At 40.9% G+C, this 25,913-nt stretch overlaps 1 protein-coding gene across 1 annotated transcript in view; it reads left to right on the plus strand.

The window, feature by feature from the left end:
* The window catches only part of PTPRN2 (protein tyrosine phosphatase receptor type N2), an 816,843-nt gene that overhangs the window by 747,433 nt on the left and 43,497 nt on the right, over positions 1-25,913 (plus strand). The window contains exons 15-17 of the mRNA XM_054990963.1: positions 12,141-12,288; positions 14,137-14,210; positions 23,630-23,707. Of these exons, the coding sequence (XP_054846938.1) occupies positions 12,141-12,288; positions 14,137-14,210; positions 23,630-23,707 (300 nt within the window). The remainder of the gene's footprint in view (positions 1-12,140; positions 12,289-14,136; positions 14,211-23,629; positions 23,708-25,913) is intronic.

Genomic DNA, 25,913 nt, shown 5'->3' on the forward strand with positions numbered 1-25,913 from the left:
TCAAGTTTTGATGGGAAATGTAGGCATCCTGGTCTTGCAGCTGTAATGGAGTGCCAAGCTGTAAAACCAGGACACCTACATTTCCCATCAAAATTTGAGGTAAGCTGACAAGTGTCCAACTTGTATAAGGCATCACTTGTAGCTTGGCTCTGAATGAACTGTTCAATCTGTTTGGCGCTTGAGTTGTGAATACTTATTATTTACTCAATAAGCAGCATGGATATTTACTGTCATTGCAAAGCTCTGTCTCACCTGTTACTACCAGCCCTCACTCCTGGAAAGTTCTGGATCCTTGTAGCCTAATTCTGTGCCTGCTTACCTAGGAATGAGACATGTTTTGTTCAGTGGGATTTGCTTCCACTTAAGCATGCAGAGGATTGAGGTCTTACCTTTCAAGCAGGTTAGTTTGCTGGCATTCTTGATAGCACATGTGCAAATAGAAATCTATCTCTTGTTTTTAAGCAGAAATAATTCTGCAGTACAGGGGACATATGAGCTTCATGACCCAAGGTTCTGAGTTATGCTCGACATTCTGTATTGAAACGAATATGTTTGACTTCCTTTTGTGGCCAGTTAGTATTCACGCTTGTGCAGGAAAATATATAGATTTCAACAGGGGTCATTTCGTAGAAAAAGAGCTGGAGGAATTCATTAGCATAACTTATTAGCATATGCCACGCCTCTTGCCGTCACTGGAAGTGTGTCATTAGTATAACTGATTTGCATATGCCACACCCCCTGACATCACCTATTCGGGCTGTTTTGGACCCAATCCTGGCCATTCAGGGCCGAAATTGGGCCCAAAATGGCAAAAAGGGGCTGAAAATGGCCAAAAAGGGGCCCAAAATGGTCAGGATCAGGCCGCTGATGAGCGAGAGAGTGATCCACCACCTGTCAGAGGCCCGATCCGGGCTGTTTTAGCCCCAATCCAGGCCGAAATGGACCCAAAATGGCCGAGAGTCAGGTGGGCAGGGCTACCTGACATGTGACCTCTTTGGGGAACTGCCAGAACTACGTTCCTGTGCGTTCCCCCTCGAAATGAGCCCTGGATTTCAAAAGTGTCAGCTTGATTTAAATCAATCCACCCTGATTAGGCTTTAGTATTTAATTAGGAAATAAACAGAGTAAGATAATTGTAGTGATGGCTTGTTGCTTATGACTTTGGCCATGAAAACAATAATTAAGAAGAAAGAGTAAGATAATTGTTTAAAATAAAATTGCAACCAACCAAGTTCGGTTTGGGATCATAGCTTAACCCTGACCACTCAGAGATCTTGTGCCATTTGCTTTTCTTTTATTGGTTCCCTGATCCATAGTCCTGTGGAAAATGCCTTGTTTTGTTAAAAGTGATGTTTTGCTTGCTTTTTTATTGTTAGATGAAAAGAACTGCAAAAAGCCTGTAAAAGGTTAGACGTATTTCCCTTTTTTGATCATTGTCTTCTCTTTTGTACAAGGTTTATTTCAGGCAAAGTAATTGCAGGGATAAAACTTCATTGCATAATTTGGATTATTTAAGGTCTGAGAGATACCAGGTGTAATGAATAAGGGATTCTTTTTTTTTTTTTTGTGCCAGTCTCATTCATTTTAACCACATTTTGTATAAAATATATTTCTGGTGGATTGCTCCCATCAACAATAGCTCACGTCAACAAATTATAATCCTGTAAAAGGATTATAATTTGCTTACCTGTTTAATGGTATTTATGAAGTGTAAGTGCTTTATAATTGTGCATTTTTTAAGTACTAAGTTTTGCAGTTGCCCCTTCTCTTTCACCTTTTAAGAGAAAATCTATCCAATGCCATACCTTTAAACTGTTAATAGTGGTTAGTATAAATGTAATTTTCAGGTATTCAGAAGGGGGGTGGGCAAAGCCCTGCACCAGCCCCAACCAGGTTGTATCAAGCTATTTCATTTAGATTTCACTGAGCACCTTTGGCAGCTGGGAACAGTAAGAAAGGAGATTAGTAAGTGTTTGTCTGACATACACTGATCCCAGCACCTGCTGATTGGATTGAAATAATCCTTTTACACATTGCAAAACTCTATTATCAGAGCATTACGAAGAGCAGAGCCAGCAATAGCCGCAGCATCACCAGTATATTAATTTAGGTAAATAGAACACAGGTTGCCGTCTAGCGTAAATATTTCATTGTGTTGTTTAGTTTGGAATGTACTTTACATTTATGTCTTCAGTATAAAAACATGATTTCCCTAGAGGACACAGCAATTATGCTTTTTAAACAAAGGCCACATAGCAACGTGGTGCTTCCTAAATATACTTTTCACTTAATAGTCTTTGTGTCTGCAAATAGGTGATACTAGTATATGGTAGTCTTTTTTTTCAGTGCTGCCCCATTTGAAAATTTACCTGATTCCTAAATCAGTCTTAGCTATAACAGCCCAGTTGCTCCCTTCTGATGTGAGAGAAGCTAAGGAGAGCAATTCCTTCCTCTGTTGCCTTGCTTAATTTTGTGTGCTTGAACCTGACTGCTTAGGAATTTTAGGGTGGGGAGGGCATTGCCTTCAAGAGTATGATGATGATCATCAAGTCATAACTTTAATAAGGCATCCGTATCACCATCCCTAATAAACATAGGATAATACAACTGAACATCCAACCCTCAACCTACTATCTATCCTGTTGAGGGAGATACACTTTTTGCCAGTATGTTGTCCTATGCTTTAGCAGTGCTGGGGGCTTTTTTTGAGATTGGGAAAAGGAGGGAAAGAGTCGAGCTCCCTTTCCCCATGCCTTGGCCCTGATTCACGCCCCCCCCCCCCAGATGATTAACAATTAAAGCTGTTTCGAAGAATCTCCTGGCACCTTGTTGGTTGGTCACTAGTCAGATATTGGCTTGTCCATCAAGTTTTGAGACTGTGCTTTAAAGATGGTCAGGTACAATGAATCATAAGCAAAGTGAAACTGAAGCTTGGTATGGCCACTATTTCTCCAGATAACAGTGGGCGGAATTAACAGTCAGTGTCTGTGATGCTTTTTAGAGAGTACAGAAAACACTGTGCTGTCATACATAACATCTTCTGGTGTGACCTCTGGATACACATTTTAATGCTTTTAATGTATTCTGTAAAAGGGTCAGGAGGTCCTGTGGGGAAGGCACAAATTGTGGAAAGAGGAGGGTTTTTCTGTTTATACAAAATGCCTGCATTATACGTTGAAAGGGGAATGACACTTTATGACAAAAGTGCTAATTTACTGAATTTGCCTCTGGGGAATGAGTTCATCTGTGAGATGCAGAAGATGAGCTAATGGGTTTCAGTCTGAATCCTGTTTAATAGATTTTTTTAGCTCAACCCTTGCTCAGAAAAGCATGAAGCCCAATAAACATTGCCACCCCCTCTTGTCTTAATCGGAAAACTGAAATATTACTTAGCAGTAAAAGATGCTCGAAGCTTTAAATTCTGCAGCATCTGAGGAGCAATGCTTGCATACTTGTCTTATCAACTGCTTGGTGCTCTGGGCAGAACTATGGCAGTTTCACCTTACCTCGGCAACATCAGCACCCAAGGCCATTTATGTCACCATTGGAGGCACTAAATCTTTTCTACATGAGGGTGGGCAAATAAGTTCAATGATTACGATTCCATGCGTTCCTTCTAAAATAATTGGCAGTAGCCTCCTTTGTTTACCAGGGAAGTAAGCTTTTATTCTGGATAAGCAACATGCTGAAGTTTTTAAGAAAGCCTGGGCTATTTCTACACGATCCAGAGATGTGTTTCCTCCTTTCCATTCCTCTGAGTGCACAGTCTTGTCAAAGCCTGTCCTACAAATCTTTCAACCCCTTTTTCTGTCAGGAAGTACTTTGCTCTCCCCCAAATTTAAAAACATATAAAGCGGGGATTAAATATAGACTCCTACTAAGGAAAGTGATAATATAATGAGCTAGCCTGTAGGTAGTCCTGAAATTGAGATTGGGTGCTTGGATGGATAAGGTTCACAGTATTCTCTTCCTGGAATCTGTGGCTGAGCCACAGCCATTGCAAAAGATCCAGACCCTCCTGTGCTGAATCTTTATTAGTTGAGTTGGTCAGTCTCTGAATAGGGATTAATCAGGCTGAGCTGGTCCCCTATTGGCTGAGCAGCCAAACCTGCCAGGTGATTTTCCTGTTTGGCAAAAAGCCCAGAAACCAGCAGGATCTTGGGCCTTACCCAAGGCTAGTATCCTGTGCCAAGTCTGTGAAGGTGGAAACAGCTAAAATACTATGCTTTTATCACCCAGTACTCCCTCAGAGTTGCTTTCTCTTGCTAAATCTGATGGTGGTGCCTCAAGGAAGTGGATAGGGGTGAACCATGATTTCCACACTTCTTTATACATAAATACATGTGCAGCTTAGGGATATTTCTTAAAGCTTTTCTACAGAGGTAAAGTGTGTGCTGCCTCTTTCTTGTGCAAATGATCGTACATGCTTATATGCAGTCAGACGGATAGTCCAATGTAACATCTTTTTTATAATAGCCCTCGATAATTTGTGATCGCAAATGGACATTTTGAACTTTCTAAATAGTAAATTAGAGATAACTCCAATTAATCTACAAATGCATCATTCTCACAAATGTTTCACATGGCTAAAAATCAGAAGAGATCCACGTAATTCATTTGTGGAAACAGGTACGGTTGTCCAGAGACTCAAAATGGAACTGGAGAAGTTGCTTGTTTGGATGTGGGAGAAACACAACTTCTCAAGCAGGAGCACTGTCTATGCTTCCATGACATACTTTTATATGGGAAGTTGGGACATCACACTTTGCTAATATTAGCAATGCTCCACAGGGATAAAATCACAACATTTTTTTCCCAGAAGTGTCCTGTTGACTGAAGAACCTAGGACTTGGGTTTAAACAGGGTCTCTTAGTGTATTATTCCAGTCAACCTGAAATAGCCTTTCATGTCATGTTGGGATCATGGTTGTACAATCTGGGATTCATGTGCACATTCATCCCTGAAAATACAAGGAATTGTGAAGCACAAGAATTTGCAGTGTGGAAACCCTGTGCATAACATACAAGTATAGTACATTTCAGCAAAATTGTAGTTAGGGAAGCTAAGCTGTGGACTGGTGTTACGTCTGAACCAACAGACTATGGTGGGATGTTGCTCTGCTGTTTAACAACTGAGAAGGGAATCCAGAGTGATCAGAAAAGAAAACCACTTGTGACTTTTACTGGCATTTTCCATCTTTACCCTGCCCACAGTCTTGCCTTCACTCCATCCCTGATGTTGCTGCCCAGGTTTAAAAAAATAAGTAACCATTTGGGCATCTGATCCGTGATGTCCTGTATCATGCAGGTTTAATCAATTAAGTTTTTAAAAATCCCCAGAGTATTTTATGTGAATATGAATGGGATAGGAGAAACGGTAAAGCATAATTTCAGAACTAAGGTGGAATGAATGCACCAGAGCAAACCAAAGATCTCTGGAGAGGTGAGCCATCAGCTTTTTGGCCCCGTGTTTAAAGTTTACAGTAGCAACAGGTCTATGTATGTATTGACACTATGCCAGTAGTCTAGCATGTCTAAGGAATTTGGATTTTAGTAAGAAACGGACAAGGAGTCATAAACTCTATAGGTCTGAAACCATAACTATAGTTAGCAGAAGCCACAGGTTCAATGATTTCATTGTTACTTTGACTCAGAATGCAAAGGTCATAACGTGACGTAATGACTGAAAGAGTGGTTTCTTGTCCGATGCATTCTTAGTTTTTTTGGACCCGTAGAAATCTAGTTGGTCTTTAAGGTGATATTGAGCCCAGATATTCCTCTTGTTAGTTTGGACTGCTTGACTGTGATAGCTGCAAACTCTAGGGAGTTCTGAGGTCTGTAACAAATACGAGAAACCAATTTTGGAGACAGAAAGTAAGTGGCACTTTAGATAATAGCTTGCATGTGGTAAAATAATACTGTGAAATGTTTTTCTAATAAAATGCCAATTACAAAATTCTACCCCACTCAACATTTCTTGCAATTGGCATGCAACAGAAAAAGCTCTGTGTCATGCCTCTGCCAAGGTTCATAGGGAAGATTATGTTCTCTCAAGCACACCAGGCTTTTTATGTTAACTGAGTCATTCCCAAAGCATTCCAGTATCAGCTGCAGAGAACTGGTATAATATGTTCCCTGGATCCAACCAGCACCCCAAGGTTGGATGTATCCTCTATAACCTCTGTTCAGTTTTTAAAGAGGCAGCACCACATAATTCACTAATTTCATCTTGCTGCGTGGAACACAGTCTCTCTCCTAAGATCACATACTTTCCCATCCCCTCTCAACTTAGACAAAGATTTGAAGCTGGAAAGGTTCTGCACTAAGATACAGAGCTCTTGCTACCCACTCACATAAAACGTTGTGGTGGCTCTTCCAATACAATTTCATTTGAACCCTGCCAATTTTACTCATTTGTTTGGGCGTTTCTCTGCCACTTTTCTCTTGAAAGGAACCCATGGTAGTTAACAGAAATTTCCAAAACAACCAGTTTAAACCATATAATATAAATAAATGAAACAAATAAAACAAACACATCCAAGGAGGAGTCATGATTCATTGGGCTAGGCCACAAGTCACATGCTAACAGCCAAAGGCAAAGAGCCCTTCAACTCTCACTCGAGGGCTGGCAGCTCTGACCACACCCAGGTTTAAGTACCTACAAGCAGAGGGGGGGAAAACTCAGCCCAGATGCTACTCAGCTACTGCTAGCAAACTAGCAGGATCTGTTTGAGATTTTAAAATGATTTCTGCTACAGTTGCTATCAATAATGCTTCAGCTGCCCTTGTGCTGGCAGGCCACCGTCTCAACTAGAGCTTCACTCCCTTGTTTGGTACCAAGGACAGCTCCCCTGCTTAACACTGGGCAGAGTCCACTGCTGTGGCAATCCCTATTTGTTCAGGAAAAAGTGTGCTTTTTAATGATAGCCTCCTCAGCGAAATGGTAAGGTAGCTCAGCAAAACGTATTTGCCAGCTCAGAAATGTTTAGCATGGTAGTAAAACACTTCCAGAGCCTAAAGTTCTGATTTTCATCCACCGGAGTTGAAATTATCTTCGTGAGGATTGGCACAGTCCCCATGTGGCTAGCAGATGTCAGGCATGCTGATTCAGTGTCTGACACTTGCACATCCTCCTGTCTGGAAGCACTCTAAAGATTCAGATCTGAGGACAAGAAGCATGACTCCAATCCCCATCTGTTTCCCAGGGTCACCAGTATCAATGTGTCTTAGCATTGTTACCTATGATGTAATACGTGCACAGCTTCATTATAACTCATTCTTAGCTGGATAGAAGGCAATATTCTCTCAAAACTGAATTTTATAACTAGCCTTGAACTACAATTTATAGCAAGAACTCTAGAGATTGGCAGAGCTGCAACAGTTGCAATCCTTCACCAAGGAGGAACTTCAAAGCAGGCACTTTAGGGAAACCAGCTGCATTGGTCTGTGCAGGGGAGCCTTATGATGGTATCCAAACCACCCTGTTGTGAGCTGCTTCGTGAAACAGGCTTGTGTATTTTGATACGCTGTTAATGAACTTGGAAAGATGGATGATGACATTCTGATTAGCAAATGGATTTCAAGTTGATGTGTGACTTGTAGGGTTATAATACCAGAAGTTCCCACAAGGATAGATAAAATTTCTCTCTGCCAAAATTAGTTTAGGAGTTGAGGATGCTTGGATAGCTAGAGATTAATGTCTCCGATTTATCAACAAGCATGTTTTCTTGTCATTTTAAAGGTTTGCTTTCTTTTGTTTTTCTATCTGGAACTATATTTTTAAAAAATCTCTGCAGATTTATTTTAGTCTGAATGTATTTTAAATCCTTGTCTTGGTAATCAGTTATCTTTAGAGCATAATGGCTATGCAGAGCAATACGCATTTTCCCCCTCTAAACCACTGGATGGGCTTCATCCTTGTAGAAAAGCAAAGTTTCCAAGACAGGTGTCTTGGTTACTCTTAAGTTGTGCCTGTGTGATAGCTTCTGATGTTGCATTGCAACCAGAAATTTGGAAAGTGGACAAAGCAAGGGAAAGCATGTACAGTTTTCTCCTGTGCTCTAAGGATGAACACTGTGAACCATGTAAGTGGGTGGAAATAGGCCAGCACTGAAGTTGCGAGCACATATGGTCTGTGGAAACAAATCAGGCTGAAAGTGGTATGAAATGGGTACTTTCAGAGAGGTGCTTCTTTCTAGCTACAGTCTTCTGAGATGTAACTGAACGTGAATGCAAACAACCACATGCGTATGTGAAAAATGAGAATTATTTTGGTACATTAAACTTATGCTAAAGGTGCTGCTAAAACAGGTCACTGTGATTTGTTTTGTAATACTTTGTGGTTGCTGTTGCTCCATCCTTAATTCCATTACACGTGTGACAATATTAGTTCTGGCTATTCCTCTACAGCATTTTGTCCGTGTTTCCGAATTACTTGTTTGCAGAAGTAGATAATTTATTCTGTTCTGGATGTGTTAAATACTGAGAATGATGGTGTTTTGCATTGGTTTCCAAATAATATGAACAATGCAAAATTCTACAGGGCTCCCTGTGTGTCCGGGGGGGGGGTGCCTCTGCTTCTCCCCCTTCTCCCTTGCCAGCTGCTGTTTTTCCCACCCTTCCTTCTCCTTCCCCTTTTGCTCCAGCTCCTATTCCCACGTTTGCCTTCCTGTTCCATCCTGGTTCCCTGCCTCCTCCTCCTCTCTCAGCTTCTGCAGCTTTGTCTCCTCTCCTGTGCACAGCTCTTTCTTCTGGCCTTCCTCCTCATCAAGAAGGATTAAATAAAACACAAAATAATTTAAAAGTGCTGAGCTATCACAGCATCTCTCTCATTGGTTTGGGGGGCCCATCTATCCAAAATGGCAACCACAATCTAACTGGTTAGAGATCTTAGAGACCTTAAATTGGTTTGTGTTTGAACCCCCCCCCCTTTAAGTTCTTAGTGCAAACCTGGGGGTTCCACCCACCATATGGCCATCCATGGGTGTTTGATACAATCGGGTGTTTTTTTCCACCAACCACAATTTTTAAAATACAGTAACAGAATTATTTGTGTGTCTGTGAAGGAAGGATGGAGATTAGAATCATAGAGTCATGGGGTTGTAAGGGACCTCTAGGGTCATCTAGTCCAACCCCCTGCACAATGCAGGAAATTCACAGTTATCTTCCCCCCCCCCCCACTGCCCCAGTGAATCCTGCTCCATGCCAGGATATTAGAACATACTCCTGTATGCATTATCAGAATTTGCCACATTATGTGGGAAAGTTTTGATTTCTGTGCTTTGTTTTTCAAATATATTGTTAGCACATGCAAGCATTAACCCTATATTGTGAATAATGTAAAACTAAGCTCTTAAACATTAATTGTGAATAATAAAAATAAGATTAGGGGCATATACATACACACCCCACCAAGCCTATACTAAAATATTGACAACGCAGACACCTAAAATAAAACTGAATTATTAAAATACCTCATGAAAATTGCTAGTATTTAAATCTTTACCATGCATGAAGAACATTTGAAATGCGAACTCTGAAAACTACAGAGGGAAAGCAGAGAAAGCAAGCTATTCTAAAAAGATAATTCAATCCATGAAATTCACAGCTTTGAAAACACGTTTGGCTCTCAATGAACCAACCACCGACCTTCATTGATAGCAATACAGGATGCTGTACAGATGCAGGAGCTTACTGGCCCAACGAAAGCCAGATGAAGTTTAAGCTCTGAAAATATTATATAACTTTTTTGTTTTCACAAAGGATCATTCAGTAATCTCTGCAAATGTCTCTTAATAAATGTCTCTTCTTTTATGTGTGCCAAATATCTTTTATTCTAATAGGATAATCCTTTCACATCAAAATAATGCGGTACCATGATACCTTAAAACACCAAAGATGTACCTGTCACTGTGGTATCCAAGCACTAGCATTTTTTCCAGCCTCTACTAAAATAAATCTTATAATCCAAAATAGCTCAATGGCATTAAATGTCCTCTTCTACTGCATTTCCCTCAGTTCCACAAATGCCTCTGTTTTTAGCTTGACTGCCCTTGGCAGATATGATTTCCATAAACCAGCTCACAAATGTGGTTGAATGTTTCACAGAAAATTAGACTGATACATCAGACAGCATTTTCATGCCAGCAAACACATGTTTTGATTTGCAAGAAATAAAATCACCTTGATTGTTCCAAGGATGTGATCACAATTTTACTGAAGTGGTGGCAGTGTGTGTATGTGGGGGGGGGGGAATACCAAATATATCAGCATAGGTGGAGTGACAGCTACATCGACTGCAGTTCTGTCCGGGAAAGCAGAGCCCCCTTCCCCCGGACTTACCTGGAGAGCCAGCAACGGGAGGAGAGGGGGCCAAGACCCATCTACTCTCGGCGAGAGCTGAGGAGAGGGAGAGAAGCTGCATCAGGCAGCAGGAACCAATGGAACCAACGGAAGGCCACCCAGCCGGGGCAGCGGCTGCAGAGCCTCAGGCAGCCTGGGGGCTGACGAGCAGCAGGCAGCCTCTCAAGTTACCAGTAGGCGCAGGAGCCCTGCCACCATTGGCTGCCTGAGGGAGTGAGATGGGAGGCGTCCCAGCAGAGTGGACCCAGCTGTGACGGGTGTAGTGGGGCCCCACCAGCCCCACTCTACAACACCCACCCCATTAGGCAGCAGGGCAGAAAGCGAGGGAGACGTGCTGGCCCAATGGGGCCCTCCCATTGGAGAGGATTCACTGTCAGCTCACCTGGCCAGAAGGGGATGGGTCAGAGCCTGGGGGGGAGGCAGGCGGCCAATCAGAGTGGCTCCTGTAAGCACAGAGGTGAGAGGGGAGGCTGATGAGAAGTGAGTAGCGGAGACTGGAGGAAGCTGAGAGAAAGAGAGTGAGCAAGAGTAGCCAGCATGGGGGAGAGAGGGAACCAGGGTGCACAGAACCCACCTCCTTTCTTTTTCTGAGGCCTCCCCTTCAAACAGCTGTCATGAAGACGGGGCCAGCCTGGAGGGCGCATCTCCCCCAGGCTCCGACGTTTGTACCTCGGAGCCTGACAAGTTCTAAGCATGTTTAGTTGAAGGCAAGTTTTATTGAAATCAGTAGTCATTTTTAAGTGCATATTTTAAAGACTGGGATATCGTTAAAAGCATAATAATTACATGTTTGGTCAAAAACAGTGGCCTAATGATGTACAGTTTTTAGGGTATTATGACTTAATCCATCAGTTATTGTTAATCTCCAGTATCTGGTAATCAGAAGAAATTTCCGACTACAGTGGTTAGTAGTCATGTGTTTCATTCACACGCCACACTTTTATGTAAAGTTATCTGGTAGTTTTGTATTAATTAATAATTAGAACGGTTGATGCACTTGATTTCTCATTTCTTTGGCTGGCATTATATCCTACATCCTTACCATGAAGGAGAAGGTCCTGGATATCAATTGTTTGGCTGGAAGTAGGAACATGGTAGCCTACCAGGCAGTATAAATATTTCTTGTATTGCTGTTAACTACCAGAGGACTGCACATTGTCTGTGTTAGATACCTGCCATATGATCTTTCCTTTCATTTTCTTCTGCTTTTCCTTACTAATGCCTTTTGTCTGCCATGTTTCTTCCTGCCTTTCCAGTATGTACTAAATGTTTGGCATTAATGTCAAAGAACATGGAACTGGAGAAACTGGAAGAGCAAATGGGTCCTGTTTCTACTTTCCCTGCTTTTACTGTTATGTGTGGAGTTTCATGCATTCAGCCCTGGAACTTCAGGGTATCCCCACAGAGCTGGATCACTTTAGCATCTATTTCAAAGTTACACACAAGCTGGGAGGCCAAGATGTAACTTTAGATGCACCCAAGGTTTTTTATATATACCCTTGGAAATTTTGACACTGAATAGTACATCTCCTTGCAGCATCACATGCTGGTATAAAAAGTCCTCTCAGGTTCAAAAGTGCTTTGCCGCATAGGGATGTGTTTGATGCCGTTTGAGAAATTCAATCCCCGAGCTCTCTTTGGTGTGCAAAGCTAGTCAGACATTTCTTTGAAACCAGACCAGAGTATTTTAGTGATCTTGAACTCATTCATATGTGTATTGGAACATTTCTGTGTCAACACATAAAGAGCATTGCTTCTAATGGAACTTTCTCATTTCAGTCATATATGGAAGATCACTTAAAGAACAAGAATCGTCTGGAGAAAGAGTGGGAAGCCCTTTGTGCTTATCAGGCTGAGCCCAATGCAACCACCATTGCACATAAGGAAGAAAATGTCCAGAAGAACCGGTCGCAAGATGTAGTTGCCTGTAGGTATAGCTTAACATGAGTGCTTTGCTTACAGTTTTCCTCTTTGACCGACAGAGCATTTTTATCAACAAGTGGTGGATGAAGGGTGTATTCAAATATTGGTCATTGTGTGGAAGGCAATTCCAGCAGTAAATACTTCTTAACATACTTTTTTGTCTCTGTATGCTATGGCTGCTTGCAAATTTACGTGGCTCCTTTGCACGGCTTCTCAATCCAATGATTGCAGATAATGTTTTTGTGTAGATTTCAACTGTGTACACATACTTCCAGCATATGGTTGGGGTAATATTGGTTGCTCAGAGTGGCTTGACTTTGGGACAGAATCACATCCATGCAAAAAGTGAATAATGTCAGCAGCTTGTAATTAGAACTGGCTCAAGCCATTCATCTGATATTCAGCTGTGCTGAATTAGTGCCTTTTGGCTCTGTAGTCTGTAGATAAACTTACGGAGGTGCTTTTCCCCATATTGGGCTTAAGATGAGAAGCAAAGCCAAGAAGGGCCAAGGTGCACATGCTCTTAGAAGGCTCTGTGCTCTTGTAAAACTTAAGAGTAGCACATCTCAGTGACTCCCATTAGGTATGAGAAACCTATACCACAAATCAGATCTTAGAATACATAGTAATATAGCCTGAGATGCCTCTTGACTGAAGTAAATATGAGCTCTGAGAGGAAATGCTTTTAATCTAAACTTCATTACTAACAACCATATTTCAAATGTTCTCTTGCTCATAAACAGATGACTAGGGAAAGATGTATAAGATAAGTTTGTTGGTGCTAATGTTCTTGTTAAGGAATAGTGATATTTTTTTTTTACTAATGAGTGTAATGTTTCAAATAACCTTAGTGAACAGTGAGTTAAATGGTTTGGGAGAGGCTCTGTGAAGAAAATGTAACCACTAAAACTAGCTTAGGAACTTGGGATACCCATAACAAATTTAGATTCAATTTCAAGAGCAATCTCTGGCAGCTGAAGCATCCCTTTTCTTACAGTGTATCTGCATGGGGTTTTTTCAGAGGATCAGAAGATTGTCACAAGCCATGCAGTATCTTTATTCAGTCTTCATTAGATCCCAGAAAAGCACAGAAAAGTTGCCAGAACATACCTATAGATTGCTCTACCCAAGGAGTAAAATCAAAAAGAGTCCAGTAGCACCTTTAAGACTAACCAATTTTATTGTAGTGGTGGCACGTGGATCATCTGTGTTAATGTTTTGCTATTTCTGAACTTATACATCCTATTTAGCGCTTGAGTAACAGAACAAGAATGAAGGAAGCTGTAGAGCTTTAAAATTAAATTTGGCTATCCAGAGCAGGTGAATTGGTATTACTTGTCGATATAGTGAGAATGTTTTAATGTTGTTACCTGACTTGTCTTTCAGAGTCTACTTCTAGAAGTTCAAAAATAAGTCATGTCACACCTTTTATTAGTATTGACCAATATTAGCATAAAACAGTGTTCAACTTCTCCAGAGTGCTTCATCAGACTGGATGTTTACAAAAAAGGGGAGGGATCTGTCTGTTTCACATGATCTTTAAGGCTTTGACTTGTAAGCATTGTCTGTGAAACTGTGAGTAGATATGCAAGTTTTAAGTGGTGCACCCTTGACTTTTGAGAAGGAAGAAGCAAAAACTGGAAGCATCCAACTGAAGATACAAGCAGTTGTTGATAAAATGCCTTTTTAGCACCAAATGGGACACACTAATTCCTTAAAAGGCTGATAACAGAGGGCTAAGCTAAGAGCAAAGAATGTGGGCTTTTTTGTGCTGATGGAAAAATTCACTGAAAGATCTCCCTTTGCATGAGCACACATGCATATAAATAAGTTTACTTCTTTGCTTCTACAGATGATCATTGCAGGATATGTTTGAAAGCTGAAAACAGCCATGATAATTCAGATTACATCAACGCAAGTCCAGTTGTAAGTATAGAATTAAGATGAAACTACTTTCCCTCCTATGAAGTAAAAGGTTAATTCTGTTGCAAGTTTCTTGTATGGTAGCTGTGCTTTGGATCTTTATGCAGCTTTGTTTCTTCACAATCCTTTAAAAAGTGTGTGCTGAGGAAAATGTTTTTGTGGGTAATCAGTGTTGCATCCATGTGATAACAGTTTTGGTAACCAGTAGGACATGTTGGAAATGGTTCACCTTTTCCTTCAAAACTGTTTTTGATTGCTGCAGAGCTTTGTTACTTCAGGCATTAAGTGCCGACTCTAAAATTACTGTTTTGCCAGGGTGACACCTGTCACGTTTTTCTTCCTGTGACTTATTGACTCGCAGTCTGCCATTTAGTTGTGTACCTGCTTCTGATAGGAAAGCTAGGTATAATAAGGATCCTTTAAAATTCTTCATGGTCATAGATGCAGAGAAGTTAGCCGTGTTAGTCTGTGGTAGCAAAATCAAAGAGTCCAGTAGCACCTTTAAGACTAAGCAATTTTATTTTAGCATAAGCTTTCGAGAATCAAGTTCTCTTCGTCAGATGCCTGATACAGAGACTGGACAAACACAGAAGAGCAAGAGAGGGAAGCTTCTGTGTTTGTCCAGTCTCTGTATCAGGCATCTGACGAAGAGAACTTGATTCTCGAAAGCTTATGCTAAAATAAAATTGCTTAGTCTTAAAGGTGCTACTGGACTCTTTGATTTTAAAATTCTTGAGAGTTTGATTGATCATTAAGCTAAGTTTGACTGTTCTCATTAGGCTTCATCTTCCCCATAGTGGGGGTAAGAATGACCTTTTTCCCAAAACATTAGGGAGGATAACTTAGTATCTCTTCAACAGAAGTGTTTAGTGAAAACGTGGCTCCTTTACAACAAATGAGTAGCAACTGCATATTTATTTCATGACAGAATAGTTGTTAGACCCATCAAAATCGAGCTGATGAAACCTGTATTGCTGCAAGAAACAACTCCAATCCTTCTGTTAAACATATACATGGAGTTGGTCCTATCTCCCCTTTTGTTGCACCTGGATAAAAATTCTTCAGGCCATTATGGTATCAAGCAAATGGTTAAATGGGGTATGTTAAAGCAATGACTTCATCTTGATTTGAAATCTACTAATCGTGGTGTTTCCCTCCCATTCCTTGGAAATTGTTTCCCATAGTATAGCATGCATTGGGGGAGAGAGTAAGGATTCCACACATTCAGCCCTTATTGTTTTGATTACATCTTGGGGGTGGAGGGAGTTTAGCTCTTCAGCGCTATGATTTTTGGTATGTTCTCAAGGACTGTCTTCTAAAAAATTTGAACAACTTTCATATTGTCCAAAATGATGTAATTTTGTACAGCTATTTACTTTCCAATTAATGGGACAAAAAGTTTGCCTTTTTATGTTCATAGTTAGGGGGGAAACTGGCCAACTAAACATAGCAGATGTCTGAATTCTTATAGGATTATATTCTTACCATACTAGTTGCTCTAAAAATAAAGATGTTGCCATTCAATTTAAGTAGCCTCCAGTAATTATCATACCAATAACATGACATATATGAGGCGCTTGGATGTGAAGTGAAAATTGCCATGAATTCCAAGGGGAGAATTAATAACGCTAGAGTTATAAAGTATGAATTGGACTAGAAAGTTTTATTCCCCACCCCTCAGCATGTGAGTTTGCCTGATGAAGCCAGAGTGTAATATAAAGCAATTATGTTCTGGCCTCGGAAAGGGAGGCTTCCAAGGGTGTGCTTATAGTTGTGTATTTCCAGCTTCAGGGTCAGTGGTCCAGCCTCCAGCTGGGGCTCACTCAACCTTGGCTTGAGTCTAAATGAGTAAAGCAATACATGCTAGGAAAAAATCCTTTTTGCGCTAGACAATGAGTTGGCCACCTGCCCACATAGTTCTTTCCCCCCCCTCAAAACTCCTTAATGCTCTCCCCTCACCATCACCCCCACTTTCCCATCCTTCCCAGCATATGAGAATCCAGGGGTTAGCCTTTGTACACTCAAAAACAGCGTGTGCGTGTGCGTGTGCGTGTGTGTGTGTGTTTTAAAGTGTTATATTGCAGAGCTGGGCAGAAGGAATGTTTAGAAATTCCTTGGAATGAATTTGAGCTGGAAGTCTTCTTTTTCATTCTCCAAAATAACATAAAATACTACGGTAATAACTGTGCTGCCAGCAGTTCAATGAAAAGCTCGCAATTACAACACAAGGAGACCCTGACTGTGCAGAATAAAACTGTGATAATTACATCTGTCATATTTGTACTTAGCCCTCATTAAATTTCAGGGAAATCATCCAGTAGTAAATAATGTGCAATCTTTGCTTTTAAATCAGAGGTCATGAAAGTAAATGGGAATTCTGTTTTTCCTTTTAGGGTGTTGGAAAGGGAGGGGGGAGCCCATCTACTACATTAAGAAAAAAAATACTACCCGTCAGCATACTTATTATTGAAGCTGCCAGACTGAGGAATGTGATTAACATGACAGTTTGCTCAAACACAGCATACAAATTTTATCATTGAGAATAGAGACTGAAATTCATAATGACATTCAAAACCAGATTTCTTTCTTTCATCCATTATAATTTTTAAAAAGAAGGATTTAAAAATTTAGTACTTTTATTCAAGAGTAATGACAGGTGCCAATTATTGTTCTGTCTCCTGTGTCATTTTTATTGTAAACGGAGGGATGAAAGTGATGACTAAGCAGTCGTATACCAGCTGGAGATGCTTTTTGTGACTCTCCCCACTTCTTAGAAGTTGTACATCTTAAAATGATAAATCCTGGCAATGTGGAAGCCAAACTCTCTTTGGGGTTGCCAGAAGATTTAAACAAAACAAATTTGACAGAGATTGGTAAATGTGTTTGTTTGGTACCTGTTAAGTGTAAATATGAATTTAAAATAAACATGCTTTCAGTTTTGTTTTGTTTTTCACATTTCTATTCCGCCCGCCACTCAAGAGGGCTCAGGGCGGATCACAACATATTAAAATACAATAAAATTCATTTCCATAAAACATTTAAAAACATCATTAAAATAAAAACGTATTTCTAATTATACAGTCAGCCTTACAAACTAAAACAGGATGGTGGACAGCCTTTGCAGGGAGAGTTAGATGAATTTGAAAGCCAACATGAATATGTAAGAGTAAGCTCGGCCAGTTCTTAGCCGTAAGTATTACAGGTCTCCAAAAGAGAGAACAGTAGTTTTTGAAAAAGATCTCATCTAGTTTCTATACAATAACTGGGAAAAAATTGGAAGTCATTCAAGTTCGATCACACAGAAGAAATATATTGTTGGCCTACAGTTTCATCATGAGAGGAATGATGTCATAATAACATACTTCAGTTTCCTCTCCAGTATAATAACCAATAATCTTATCCTTATTGTAAGTGAATTCTTTAAAATAAAGCTGACATTTCTCAGTGCCAAAACATATTCAGGATATGTGTTAAAACGAAGAGGCAAAATAACAATAAAAATAAAATAACAATTAAAAATAAAAACATGATTAGCATGAAGTTAGTGGGAACATAAAAAATGCATAAAGAAGGGACATATTTTTAAAATTCAGATAGGACTGGTTATAACTGTGTATTTGTATTCAGTGTGGCATCCTCCAATCTTAGGAAATTGTCAATCAACTTTAATTAGGAGGGGAGAGAAGCTTGGACGAGTTGCTATTAAAACATCTTGGATTTGGGGGTGGTTTGATCTGATCCCCTGCAGGAGTTCTCTTCTAATACGCTGGAACAAGACAGATGGTTCTTTTGGTTTGTTCTTTTTCCTAATGCAGTAATAGTAAGTAAAATGTGAGCCATTAATTGTGCTTTGGTTCTTGTGATCCTTGATTCTGTTTATTACCACGTGGAACCATGGAATTAGCAATTGAATGTAACCTTAATCGTTGTAACGGCTGTGTTGCAGAATCAAATGAGAATTCTGTTGTGGCAGGACCTTCATAATTACACTGCTGTTTTGTAATATAAATAGCCAGGCTTGACCAGTTTTTTTTAATATAACCTAAACGTGCAGACTGTGTTATACCAGAAAATGGTTGATACTTTTTTCACTGAGCCTCATCTTATTGAAGCAAATGATTTCCAGTTTGTCATTTTAATGTTTTCTTTACTATTTCTTCACTCGGAGGTAGCATTGGTGATGGTTCAAAAGTCTATTTATTAACAATCAGAATACATACCCTAGATTTTCACTGACAGAAATTTCCAACATTGGTTAACCCAAATGTAAGGAAAATGGCATAACTGGGGCCAGCAGCCTGGGAAAAGTTGCTGTGATTTATAAAAATTGGCTGAAAGATTCATTACATCAGCAGTATGAGGTCACAGCTGACACTGGGACCAGAGCTTGGCTGTGGTGGTACAGCTGCTGGTACTTGCCCTTAGCCCTGGTCCCTGAGCCTTGTGCCTTCGTCCTCACCCACCAACCCCAGATGAAGTACAGTTGAGACTAGAGATGGGCACGAACCTGAAAACGAACCTAAAAAACCAGTGGTTTGTGAAAGCTCATTTCCACGAACATCCACGAACTGGTCTGCTGGTTCATTTGGTTTGTATTACAGGGCAGTTTAAATGGCCATTTCCCCGGGGAAATGGCCATTTAAACCTTTCTTGCCACTTGCAAGTGGCAAGGCCCTTTAAACGCCCAAATCTCACAACCCCCAGCCCCCACCCACCCCAGCCCCACCCTTACCTTATCTTCTCCATGGCCTCCTGCGAGGGGCAGGAAGGCCATTTTCGGCCTTCTCCGCTGCCTCACGGGCCCTCAGGGTGGCAAAGGAGACCGAAAACGGCCTTCCCGCCCCTCGCGGGAGGAGGGGGAGGAGGCTGCGGCTGCGAAGAAGACAAGGTAAGTGTGGAGCGGGGGGCTGGGGGTTGTGGGATTTGGGCCGTTTAAAGGGCCCTGCCACTTGCAAGTGGCAGGAAAGGGCCCTTTAAATGATTAAATGCCCCTTTCCCGGCTGCTAAGCAGCCGGAATGGGGCATTTAAACCCCATGAACCACGAACTGGTTCAGGAACTTGCCCCAGTTCATGGGAGTTCGTGTTCCTGGAAACCCAGAAACCACATGGTTTGGATTTTTTGTGGTTCGTGCCCATGTCTAGTTGAGACTCATGTTCCTGTCCAGGACTCTTTTGACTCTCTCTCGTTTGTCCTTTCTCTCATGCAGTAAGGATAACTATATATATGCTGCTTGCCTTTGTGAGATAGGACCACATCCAGTTCTTTTATTTCAACATACTGGTAGCAGAAAGAGGCAACTAGCAAGCTGGCCAGGAGGTCTTGGATGAAACTTCTTGACTGTCCCAAGCTCTGCTTCCTTGAAGCCGATCATTGTATATATTTTTTGATCCTGCTTGCTTCATGCCACTTTGGGCTTTTCTCCTGAGCATGCTGCTAGTCCTGAATTACTTTGCTGTCTGTCTTGTTTGCTTGCTGCCTGCCTGTCCATCCTGGTGGCTCTTAGACATGATCCAGTTAGAGTGCTAGTTTGCTGGATGATGTTTATAATAACATTTGATTTATATACCGCCCTTCAGGATGACTTAACGCCCACTCAAAGCAGGTTACAAAGTATGTTATTATTACCCACACAATAACAATCACCCTGTGAAATGGGTGGGGCTGAGAGCTCCTAGAAGCTGTGACTGACCCAAGGTCACCCAGCTGGCTTCACTAACACCCCAGTAGCAAATATGGATGACTCTTGATGTGGTGATGGCAGGAATAGAGATAAAAGAAAACAGGCACAGCTTACGATGCAACATCCTGGGGCCATGAACTTCTCATTGCAGCCTGTATCAAGATTCACATATGTATGCTTGCCATTTTTTTTAAAAAAACACCTTAATACCAGTTGGGACAAAATTGAACAGATTTGCCAAGTATTTAGTGTCATTGTAGCTGCCGTTGTGCAAGTTGATCAAAAAGAATTTGAGAAGATTGGGCTGCCCATCCCTTGAGATCCTCACATTTCTGCTGAACTGGGTTGTGCCTGTTGTTAAAGTTTACATCTCCAAATCCTCCCAAATATATGTAGTCTTCGGAATTTTGCAGTGCAGAAATTAATAAGGGCACCCATTAGTCCATTTTTCAGTTACTTTAATCTTGGCAGGAGTCTGCAGACTCGCATATTAACACAAAAGGAAGCTTTCTGCTATCTTGGATTTCCTCTGAGAACATATGCACACCAGGCCCTGCTAGTTTTTAAGCAAGGCTGATAACCTTTCCCCTGTTTGTTTTGCTCAGCATTGGCAGTAGACAACAGGCAATTTATAAATTTGCGTTCATTGAAATGATGTAATACATACAAACAAAAAATGACCCGGTTACTGCTTTGCACCATAGCAATCCTTACCAACATAAGCCCTCTCCATAGCAGCTATCCGTACGACAGAATGTGTGGGGAATGTGTAATAATTGCAAACGTCTGAGTTATTGTTAACTTGATGACACATTTGACCAGTCCTTCCTCATTATGATGTCTGCAGTGCTCCAAACAGCAGCTTTCTGACAGCAGTTGATTTATACTGTACAGCCAAGAGTGGCCTCTTCCTGGAGGGCTTAGACGTATTTCTTCGGTGACGGTGCCAGTTAGCTCATCGCTGATTCTGCTTTGCCTGTCCTCTTTTATTGTCCACACACAGCTTGAATGTTTTTTTTTTAATAAGAAGTTTGGCTCTTTCATTTTGGTTAATACTTCGGAAGCATTAGCATTTATCTAGGATATTTGTAAAGCAACAGTGACATGTAGATTCATAGGAAGACACAAAAATCTACATAGTCCAACACTTTGCCATGAGGGGAATGGTTTGGGCAGACCAGCTTGTGTATTATTTACTTCATTTACAACACACCTTTCTCACGGAGACTCAAGGCAGATTACAAAATATATTTTAAAAAATGACAACATGAGACATTCACTAAATAATGCATTAGAACTAGGATTACAGAAATTAGGAAACAATGCAAACTGAAAACTGTCTAAGGCATTATACACCATGACCAATACACAGAGTTGATTACAAAGACCCTGCAGTTAAAGTAAGATGATACATACAGTAAATGTTTCAGTAGAACACAATCTTATCAAGCTAATTTCCTTGATGTAAGAATTATTTACCTCCAATCCATTGCTTGCGGCATGAAGTGATCAACTGTAAGAGCAGTTTTCCATATGATGAACTGTTGTATCTAAACTGTAAATAATGTTTTTTATATTTTTAATGGATTGTTTATGAATGGTTAACTTATTTTAATTGTAAGCTGATCAAGTAGGACTCAGATGAGATGACATAGAACTTTCCTAAACAAATAATTAGCCCTACAGTATGTCCAGCCTGACCTTCCAATGCCAGCTAAGCCTTCTCCGTGGCCCACACACCCTTCAGCCGGGGCTGTATACTTCCACTTTTTGCCTCTGCATCGATCACTTCCATCTACTTAAGGAAGCATGTGTTGGGCAGGGAGGTGATGGTAGATGGGTTAGGAGGAAGTCAAATAGGGGCATATAAGGAATAGGATTATCCCAAAATGTATATGCTAAAATTGAAGTTGAAACATGATTAAATGATTGCCTGTAGGAAGCCACAGCATGTAATTGCACTCTTCTCTGAAATAATCAATTACTGAAGCTGCTTCATGATTGGTTCCCCCCTCCCCATTCCTTAAATCAAGGGAACTACCCATTCAAATGAGTAGCAGACTTGCTTTTTCCAGCAACAGCACCACACACACACTGTGGACATGCATGTACGTTGCACAACAAATTAGACTGAGAAGATTTTCAAAAGAAGTTTGTGGTGCGGTATGCGGATTCAGTGTTCAAAGTAATAGAATCCCACTGAGCATGCTCGAGACATAAAATGGCTCTTTGCATCCTGGGCAGTGTAATGAGTGCAGAGAAGTTTCCAGACCACAATCTCCAGCATGCCAAAATGAGCTCTAGGGTGAAGCATTGTATCGATGCTCTTATATATAAAGAGATGGTAAACTTTTAGAGTATATGCTTCTAGCGCAGGGACTTGTAATCTTGTATAGCACATTGATGTTGCTATATAAATAATAACAGTAAAAAGTTTTTGACAGTAGTGAGTCACACAACTTTGAGTGAAGGCTGAGGTAGACTTTATAAGAGAGATGCTTGTGTTCCCTGATCTCGTCCCCCCTTAACTGCAGAAGACATGGAAGGAGCCTGCTGGTTTGCTTGCCATAGCACTGGAGGAAGGAAGTTTAAATCCTTTCTCCCCACCTCATGCAATTTGTCAATCAAAATCTCTGTCAGCCTTCCTCCTTGGGTTGACGTTTGTCCCATGGGCAATCCCAGTGGCTCCATTCCAGTTAAAATAAATAAATTAATCAAGTCAAATTTCTCATGTTGATTGGCTCTTGGAATGGACTTGTATGGTTCTAACCACTCTGTATTGAGGTGTTGCTAATTATGCAGGCAGTTACTATGGCTCAGCATTTTGGTAACACCAGGGTGCAGGTTTTTGTGTGACTTGGAGGGGGGGGGGAGAATTCAGCTAGTCAGGAGTACTTGTTGAAATAATTTAGATGTGTTCATGCAGGAGGTTGGCCTTGTTCTCTTTGTTTTTCTTTTAAAATTCTGAGTAAGCTGTGGGTTGTGATCAATAGGAGTTCTGTGGTAGCTTTTGTTTTTTAAATTCCCATCAGCAGATCTCATCCTTATCACGAGAATGAGGCCAAAGATTTAGGACCAGAGAACCCACCCATCAGTTTGAAAACACTCATTGTAACCACTTAATCCTATTTACTCTTCATGGTTTTGTTTCTGAGGATTCTTTTTTTTCTGCTCAGTCACTCTTTGAAATAGATGTAATAATTAAGGTCTTTAAACTGAACTTCCTCTATGGAGGGTTAGAAGCCTGCATTTTAAACAAATGAACTGACCAGAAAAGGCCAGAATTGAGTTTGTTCTCCAGCTTTGGCTTGTTTTTAGATGCATGTGCTGTTGAGTGCTGTGGTGGAAATGGAAGAGATACTTAAATGTGCCCAGCATTCCTAATGCCCTGTATTGAGAAAAAAAATGTTTGAAGTGGCTTGTAGGTTGCTATGAGACTAGAATCTCTGACTAAATGCTTTTTGTTAACAAATGCTCCTTAAATGATCTCACATTACATATTCGGAACATAGATCATGGCTTGTCAGATGTCTTAGTATTAGACTACTAGCCCTATTTTGGTGGGGAAAGGAATTGTTATTCTAGGGAAAGAAAATACTTGAGTACTTCAGGAGATAAAGGCAATGCCTTGGTATAGGTAGCTAAGACAATGTGAAAATGTTGTTTTCCCCTGCCTTGTAGCAAACTTCTAGCCTGGCTTTCTTTGAATGCTAGCTTTATTTTTTTTTTCCCTTTTTCAGATGGACCATGACCCTCGGAACCCAGCATACGTCGCTGCTCAAGGCCCCCTGCCTTCTACAGTCACAGACTTCTGGCAGGTAAAAGACTTTATTATTTGCATCTCTTTCTCTCTTCTGTACCAGAGTTATGTAAATGTGAAAGGAAATAAGGGGTTGTACCTGTATATATGTAAGATCAAAGTTTGTGCGTGGATGCAGTGTTAAGTTTGTGTGTAAACCTACAAATGTGGTTGAATATAAGTGTGAAAAAATGCCACAAAAGGCCAAGTGCATCCAATATGGGACAGCATTGCTGGAAACAGCATCAAGCACACAAACCTTTGAGCATCACCAAGACCCGTAGAAGATGTTCTTCACTAGAAAGATCATAGAACACAGTTTGGCACTTTTATCCTATGGAAGACCTCCCTTTTAGCATTAGGTAAGAGGCTTGGCAGCACTTCCAAGCTCCACAAGAGCAACAGCACACCTCTGATTGGCCATATCATTCTCCACCCCCAGTAAACCACGCAGTTGCTCGTGGTTTTGTTTATTTAGTCTAGCAAAGAACATGTAATGAACCGAGAGGTCATGATAAAGAAATGTTTTCCCTTCAGAAAATTCTGGCAAATTGGAGGCTAATATGATCAAAACTATTAAGTGGTCTGTTCTTTCCCCTGCAGCTAAATTGACATTGGCTTTGTTTTCAGTCTTGTTTCCCTGTGTCTTAAAATCACTAAAATGTCACATTTGGCAACAACCAGATTTGAATAAGACAATTGTAATAAGTTATTCAAATTGGGCAACCTGCTTTTATCTTTTAGCAATTTTTATAAAGTAGACCTTGCAGATGAGGAAATTTTGCATTCGGTTTTAATCCTATAGAATATCGGCCTGTATCCAACCATGTATTCCTAGTACACTGTTTTTTCCCGCATCCCTCTCTGTTCCTGCAGTCTCTTCCACTCCCTAGAACGATCATCCCTAGGGTCGTGGAACACAGAGGAATGGGTGTGCAGGTTGGGTCACTGCATGGAGAAGAGGGAAGGCAGAAAATTGCTCCTCCTGTGTCTTCTGGAAGCGCTTCTCTGCTGATAGAAAAGAGAGGAGGTGGCCATTTTCCCCCTTCTCCCCTCCTCACTGCAGCTCCCTCACACAGTTATTACTCTGTGTGGATTTCACAACCCCATGAATTATCTTTCTGGGAGTCCGGTGGAGCTGCAGGAACAAAGAGAAATGCCGAAAAGCTACACGTGCCAACATGTTTGGATGCTATCGGAAGAGACTGGTCTCAGCTCTGAGAAATAGCGCGCAGTACCTGCACTGTGTCTACATGCTGTGTTCTTAGCAAAATATGCCAGTGTACTTTTCTTAAGTTCCACAATCCTACCAGTGATTAGATCTTTTTTTTTTAAAAAAAAGGAGATTCCTCCAGAATAGTTGTGCAATTATGAATTCTATGCAAGAGTCAGTATTTGTGACAGTACAATTACAATCACAGTCAGTTTGAAACGGACAAGTACTGGATTGTGTGTTTTCACCTTCCCCTGAAATCTTCTTCACAAAGCTTAGTACAGCTCTTGGAATTTCAGAGGAAGGTTGTTAGATGATTGTCCTGAGCATATGGTTTATTGCGCTTTGCTGGTTCGAATCCCACTGCTGCTGTGACCTCAGCAGGTAACCTTGGGTAAGCTGCCCGCTCCTCTGAGCAGCAGTTCCCCAGCTGTATTGTGGGGATAATAACAATCCGGACTTTGTTCACTGCTCTGAGTCGGCACTAATCTGTCCAGAAGTGAGGTATATAAGCACATTTTTTGGACTGATGGTCATCTATTTACAACACGCAGGAGGCATATACTCATCTCTTTCACATCTGCGAACTCCTCTCTCACCAGTTGGAACTTTTACTGTTGAATACTGAATGGTTATCTATAGACTGACAGACCGTGTATATATTCTTGTATTGCCTGTTTGTACTGTTTATTTAATGTATTTATTATGCACTTGCACTTTTGCACTTTGCACTATTTGAAAATTTAAAAATTTAAAATTAACTTTAACCTTTGATTGGTATTTATTGTCGTTCCCCAGACTATCATACTAGTGGTCAACTTTTCCAAGTCTCTCCCTTTGTTGTTTGAGCCTCCAGGTGGTGGCTGGAGATCTCCCAGGAGTACAACTTATTTCCAGGCCAGAAATCCTGGAGAAAATGGCTGCTTTGGAGGGCCGACTCTGGCATTATACCCTGCTGAGGTGCCTCCCCAAACCTCTCCATGCTGTACCACCACCACCACCCCAAATCTCC

Source organism: Eublepharis macularius, chromosome 11, assembly GCF_028583425.1.
Source record: "Eublepharis macularius isolate TG4126 chromosome 11, MPM_Emac_v1.0, whole genome shotgun sequence".
Lineage (NCBI taxonomy): Eukaryota > Metazoa > Chordata > Lepidosauria > Squamata > Eublepharidae > Eublepharis > Eublepharis macularius.